A 6,950-nucleotide genomic window follows, 5' to 3' on the forward strand; every position below is an offset into this window, starting at 1 on the left:
CCACTAGTTACTAGTTTAGAAAACTTCAGCACAAAACGTAGAGCATTTAGGCGTATGTGCTTAGTTAGGACTACCCTAAATTAAAATCCGGATTCCGCTACTGCCCCCAATGCAACCATGAGTGGAGCTGGGCCAACCTAGCGCCTAGCGCCACTTAATGATGTGCCGATTTTGTTAGCAAGACTCCGCCATAGTCTTTAATGCAAGAAGGAAGCACACACAACTCGCGTGCAAGCATCCAATTCTATGGTTTCCTCTATTAAATTTGTCTTCTTTAATTTTCTCACCTAATCTTTTAGAATTTGGAACCATAAAAATACATATTAAGGGACAAAAAATAAAATATCTAACTTTTTATATTAATAAACTTTTATTTGGACAACCTTTTACAAATTTCTTTCAAAAGACTTAGAAATGCATCTTCTTTCATTCTTGTTCAGTCAGCATGGCAGTAGATTCTTTTCTTGATCGGAACAGTTAGGTTAAGCATCTACGGCGTTGCAGTGCGTACACTCCGAGTGGCAGGCAAGCCTTGCAGCATTTTTTTTTTTGAAAAGTTAGGATTATAGCATCTCTAGCCCACGAAGGCATTCCATTCAGGGCTGTTTAGTTCCCAGGCTGTAAACGCATAAAAACCGTAAACGTAAAATTTTTGAAGGAATCTTGCTTATTTGAAGTACTAAATGAAGTCTATTTACAAAACTTTTTGCATGGATGGGCTGTAAATCGCGAGACGAATCTAATGAGCCTACTTAATCCATGATTTGCAACAGTGATGTTACAGTAACCATCCGCTAATTATTGCTTAATCATGGATTAATTAGCATAATTAGATTCGTCTCGTGATTTACAACCCATCCATGCAAAAAGTTTTATAAATAGACTTCATTTAGTACTTCAAATTGGTAAGTTTTTTTTGCGAAAAGTTTTTTTAACCTTTACGGCAGGCAAACTAAGCCCTCAGTCGCTCATCCAGCGGTAGCGCTTTCTTGGGCCCCTTGCGAGCCCCTTTCAGTTGAGTAGTTGACATGCCATTCTTTGACGACTAGACGGTAGCGCTTTCTTGGGCCCCTTGCGAGCCCCTTTCAGTTGAGTAGTCCTAATCATTACAGTTATCTGTATCTGTCTCTGCATATCCAGGGTTTAAAAAGAAAGGCGGCCAACCTTTATTCCGTTTCGAGCCCACGAGGCATCACCCACTCGTTGAGTGGTGGGCCGCCACCACAGCTTTCCTGGGCCCATCGACAGCCATCTTCCTTCCTTTCTTCTTTCTTTGACGAGCCATTGTAAGATGGACCCTGGTTAGTTGGTCTTTATCACTGCCGTTAACCGTACTCGTCTCTCTGCCGTCTCGTCATCAGGAAAACTAAAAAGCATCTGCTGCTTCTACCTATTCAGTCCTGAATAACTAGTTGGCATACGGCCAGCAACACCTAAACATTCCTGCTATTAACCAACTGTTGCTGATGTTGGGCTAATGCTAGGGGCGTCTGTTTTTCTGAACCGGCAGTAACACCTAAACATTCCTTGAGACGGACGATCTGTCCGTCCAAGTCGCTGGCAGCATTCAGCTTTCTCCGTGCAACGTCCGCTCTGCCTCCTTTGCAATGCGCAAGTGCGGCAACAGATGGGATAGGCTTCGTGCGATGCATGCATCATCTGCGTGCACATGCACGCAGCCTGGAATCATTTGAAGCCATGTGTACTACTACTGCGTCATCGTTTGGAATGAACAGATTTTGTTGCTTGCTTGGTTCTTCCTTTTTACGTATGTATACAAAAGGGACCTTGATCGGTTTTTGAGCTTCCTTTGGCCCCTCGCGCAGCCATCTTTCCATTCTGGGACGCCAGGGATGGGAGCTGAAAAGTGAGAAAGTGATGATGCAAGGAAGTAATACTGCATGTTTCATTATTCTGCCTTCCACACTGGTCCAAACGTCTCTCCTTCCCACTTCAGTTAACCCGTGCTCTCTCTTATTCGTGCCGATCACTGAGCCTGACTACCTGCACTTTCATCACTCAAAAGCAGTCCGCTCCTCTATCTCTTCCTCTCTTTAACGAGAAACAGTCCTCAAGATGGCCTGTATGTTCATCAGCACGGACAGAATCACAGAACAGTTGATGCGTTCAGAGACAGCCGAGAGCGACCTGCTTCATGAGGCACCTGCTCTCTGCTCTTGGCTGTATGCTTCCAGTTCCATACTGCTAGTATGCATGTGTGGGCAGGGGCCCCGGTTTTCGACGCGTTCACCACCAACCGTTCCGCTTCGTACGCGGGGTGGCCGCCAGCCCAGCTACACAACTCCTTCCTAGGTAGTAGGCTAGTAAAAAGTCGTAGCAAGCATGAAGCACCAGCGCGAGGCGCCGGCGCACGTCCGCCCAGCCCAGGGCCATGCCAGCTCTTCCCGCGCCGTCTCCCTGTGAGGGACGGGGGCGGCGGCGGGCGTGCAGGTGCAGGGATCATTCCATCCCGGTTACTGAATTGCAGCAGCCAGGCGAGTAGGCAATCCACATGCATTCGCGGCCAGACTTCCGATTGCCAGGCGCACAGCCGGCGCCAAACGCACGTCCGGTGCTTCCCGGATTCAAGAATGGGGACGGGACTCGTGCACATTTTGAATGTCCCGGCCCAAAAAGGCAGAGGACTCTACATGAAGGAGCGGTTCCACATCCACGCGGGTGCCGAGCTTTGAACGCCCCGTGATCGGCGAGCGCGTCCACCGTCCAGGACGTACCTACGTCCCCTGCGGTGGCATTTGTTTAGTGTTTAGGGCGCGCTCCTTCCTCGCGTGGAGCTGGAGCTGGGGCAGACGGAGCCACCTTTTCTGGCTCCGTCTGCCCCAACGGAAAAAAAGAAAAGTTTCAGCTCTCCTCCGCACCTCCGCAGAAACGCTTCGCCCAGTGCGGCGTTTGGTGCGGCTCCCGCAGGAGCTGTCAGTGGAGCCGCTGCGGGAGCCGCCCCAAAACGGACGCTTACTGACCAGGTCGCCTTGGGTTGGACGGAAAGGGAAGCTTAAGGTACCTTTCCAGTTTCGACACGAACGGTTCCAGTCCTGCCCTGCTGCTACTAGTAGTTAGAGGCTCCGGTACACCGACACGGCCGCGTACTTCCGATTTCAGCTACTATGACTTGCCACACCAGCGAGGCAGCTCACACGTGGGCGCGCAGGGGAGCACCCCTACCGGTGGTCGCCGGGCATCGGCCGCTGCCAGCCACACCCTTATCATCCTCTGGCTGGCGGTACGCACCCTTACGGCTTCCATCCACCTGACACGCACCCGGCACCGACCGGCTCCCTGCCGTATCCGCGTACGGCCGCGCGGCGCCCGAAAGCGAGCCCGGCCCGGCCCCGCGCGAAGCGACGACGGCGACAGCCGCGCCGCGCCGGGCGCGACGACGCGTGAACCACCGCCGCCTCCGCTCCCCGCCGCGCGCGGCTCCCGTGACAGGAAGCACGACGCGTACCTGCGAGCCCGCGCGGCGCCCGTACCGGCCGGGCACCCAGGAAGAAAAATTATTTAGGACCAGCCGAGTTCGTTAGGCATGCTACGGTGGCGGCGGCGGCGGCGGGGCCCCCCCGGTCTCCTCGCCTGATTGATTGATCTGGCGACACGGCGTCGCGCGGCGCGCTGATCGGCAGACGGACGCGATGCTAATCCGCAAGATATCAATGAGTGATCGCCGGATAACCACGGCCGTCGTCGTCATCACCGGAGGTGTACGTACGCTTGTGTGGTTCGTCCTCCGTGCCCGGCGCGCCGGGGCGCGCCGGTGCGCCACCGCGGTGGAATCATTGGCCGGCGTCGCAGTTACGGGCCTCGTGAGTCACCGGCGGCGTGGATCCCGGTGGCCACTTGTTCGTCCGGAGAAACCCCGACCGACACTACGAAAGGTACACCTGTGACTTGTGCACCTTCACGCTGCCACGCCCGCGGGAAAGAAAAAAGGAAAAAGGAGTTTTCGCTGCTGGAACAATGACATGGTACAGACAAATCGGTCTTCCGGGGCTTAATTCGGGATCTGAATAAACACTAAAAATTATGAATGAAACTCTTGCATTTTATTGAGAAAGCCCTAGCGGCACCATTTCTGACTATCCAAGATCAGCATCACCAATCAGCCAGCGTGCAGCAGAGACTCTCCCCTAGATTGTGCTTTGTGCTGGCCAGCCCAGCCCAGCCCTGAGACAATCAGCAGCTAGCAAAACCGCCACGATCCGAAGCTTCGCGCCCGCTCGACACCGCAAGCGAGAAAGAGAGAGGCGCATCACCAAAACGTGTACCCTTCTGCCCCAAAGCAGAGCTCCCAGCAGTATAAAGCCGGCGCCACCTCCTGTGCCTGGCCGCACTCAACCAACCAGCCGCGCTTGTGTACACTCCACTCGTCCCAGCTAGCCTCTGCTCATCCAGCTCCTCCACCCAAGGGATCGACCAGCCAAGAAGCAGAGGCGGCCGTCCATGGCGGCGCGGCGGGCCCTGTCCGCGGCGGTGGCGGTGGCGCTGCTGGCGGCGTCGGCGTCGGCGGACTCGTGGCTGTACGAGAAGTTCACCACGGACGGCCACGTGCGCGCGGACTACAACGCGCAGGGGCAGCAGGTGACGTCGCTCATCCTCGACCGGCAGTCCGGCGGCGCCTTCTACTCCCGCCAGAAGTACCTCTACGGCGTCTTCAGCATCCAGATGAAGCTCATCCGCGGCAACTCCGCCGGCACCGTCACGTCCTTCTACGTGAGTCACCGTCTCCTTTCTTCACCCGTTGATGATTCGATTCGATTCGATCCGATATGGAAACTCCACCGGCGATAAATCAATCTGCATGCAGCTGACCTCCGGCGACGGCCCCGGGCACGACGAGATCGACATGGAGTTCATGGGCAACTCCACCGGCGAGCCGGTGGTGCTCAACACCAACGTCTGGGCCGCCGGCGACGGCAAGAAGGAGCAGCAGTTCTACCTGTGGTTCGACCCGGCCGCCGACTTCCACACCTACACCATCATCTGGAACGAGCAGAACATCATCTTCAAGGTGGACGACCTCTTCATCCGCAGCTTCCGGCGCCACGCCGACCTGCCGTACCCCGGCGGGAAGCCCATGTCGGTGCACGCCACGCTCTGGGACGGCAGCTTCTGGGCCACGCAGCAGGGGAAGGTGAAGGTGGACTGGGCCGGCGCGCCCTTCGTCGTCTCCTACCGCGGCTACTCCGCCGACGCCTGCACGCCCAACGGCGAGGGGAAGCCGCTCGCCTGCCCCGCCGGCACCGACCGCTGGATGAGCCGGCAGCTCGACGCCGCCGAGTGGGGCACCGTGGCGTGGGCGAAGCAGAACTACATGCACTACAACTACTGCGAGGACGGCTGGAGGTTCCCGCAGGGGTTCCCCGCCGAGTGCTCCCGCAACTGATTGCTTGCTTTGATGATCTACCAGTTGCCTGGGCGATTGTTCTTGATTGATCGATTGGGTTCTGGGATGATGGTGATTCAAATCCAGTCCTTGGTGTTTCTTCATTTGTCCTTCCTCGGGTCGATGGACAGGACTGGACGATTGTTGGTTGCATCTACATCTGCGATTTCTTGGCTCCCCCCATGTACATTTTGCCACCCATACTGTTCTTGATTTGGTTCTCTCGTTTCCTTTTTTCTTGCTGTTATACCGTTGGTTATTGTCACTGAGACAGAGGGGTTACAGTTACACAGATAATAAAGGTGAATTCTTCGGGTAAACAGTAAGGATACTGCGAATTTGTTATTCCGGCACCTGCACATGGTGTCAGTCTTGGTCAGGTACGGACGAACCCTAAAGAATACAGCACCATGTTAGTTTTTCAAAACGAAAAGAATACCCTGCCGATTGACTCCGATTTGAATCCGTTGCATCACCGGCAATGCAGATCGATCGATGTGTTGGTATTTTTTTTCTTTTTCAAAGTTTTGGCTGGACGGATACGCGGTTTGGACCGTTAGATTCCTTCCTGCACGGGAACCAAACCATGAATAATAAATGCGGGGCGGTTAATAATGACGCGTGCGGCGAGGGGAGCAGTAATTGTGGTCAGTGTGGGGCAGCTAGCTGGGAGCGGACGAGCGACAGCCTGTACCGGTCGGTTGCCCTGCAGTCGTACACAAAAAGAGAGAGCGGAGCACAGCTAGGCAGGGCGACCTACCATGCTCGTTGCTGCTGGCATCTTGCGTTTGGTGGGTTGGTGTCTGCCCGTGCACCGTGCGTTAACTGTACCTGACCGAGACTGAACGGAGGTTGCAACCCTGAGACAGATTAAATAGGGGTTCACCTTGATAAATACGGCTAATGGCATTGCACCGTAGTGTCAGATAAGTTTGGCTTATAGAAAAGCTAAAATGATCCACCTCTCGGAAATGATAGGAGTACCTTGTTCACTTTTGAACTTGGGACAACTTCAGAAACCCACGTGTAGGTTCAAATGTCTACCTGCATCTCACTTCCTTACATCTAGTCCTGCAAGTTTTATGTAAGCACATTGAATCACCACAACTTCAAACTTTACATGGCTAAATTTTGTAAAATTTGATCAATAATTCGTCGAAACATATGGATACTTAGCGTACAAATGGTATGTCCTTCAACATGATATTGACTTTGTAGCAGTTGACAGACATTGTCAACTACATTTTGTTTTGGCAAAATAACTAATTTCATCCCTCAACTTTCTTTCAAGACATAAATTTATCCTTGAACTATCAAATGAACCAATTTAGTTCTCAAACTTTTCATTTAGACTCAATTTAATCTATAGCGTGATGTGGCACTCCTACGTGGCATGCCAAATCATACCAAAGTATACGTAAGATTCTAGACGTGTTACCAAATCCAGCAGTGACATCAACTCAAGCGGTATACTAACTTTTAGACGTGATGAAATTGAGGTTAATAGAAAGTTTGAGGGCGAAATTGATCAATTCGTCGTTGAGGGATT

The 6,950-nt window shown here is 53.1% G+C and overlaps 1 protein-coding gene across 1 annotated transcript; it reads left to right on the forward strand.

Annotated features, from left to right (window-relative positions):
• The first annotated feature begins 4,284 nt into the window (after positions 1-4,284).
• LOC112898466 (xyloglucan endotransglycosylase/hydrolase protein 8-like) lies at positions 4,285-5,721 on the forward strand. The gene is made up of 2 exons (XM_025966794.1): positions 4,285-4,728; positions 4,823-5,721. The coding sequence occupies exons 1-2, from the start codon at positions 4,459-4,461 to the stop codon at positions 5,399-5,401; spliced, it is 849 nt and encodes a 282-aa protein (XP_025822579.1). The 5' UTR covers positions 4,285-4,458; the 3' UTR covers positions 5,402-5,721.
• Positions 5,722-6,950: the final 1,229 nt, after the last annotated feature.

Source organism: Panicum hallii, chromosome 6 (genome assembly GCF_002211085.1).
Source record: "Panicum hallii strain FIL2 chromosome 6, PHallii_v3.1, whole genome shotgun sequence".
Classification (NCBI taxonomy): Eukaryota; Viridiplantae; Streptophyta; class Magnoliopsida; order Poales; family Poaceae; genus Panicum; species Panicum hallii.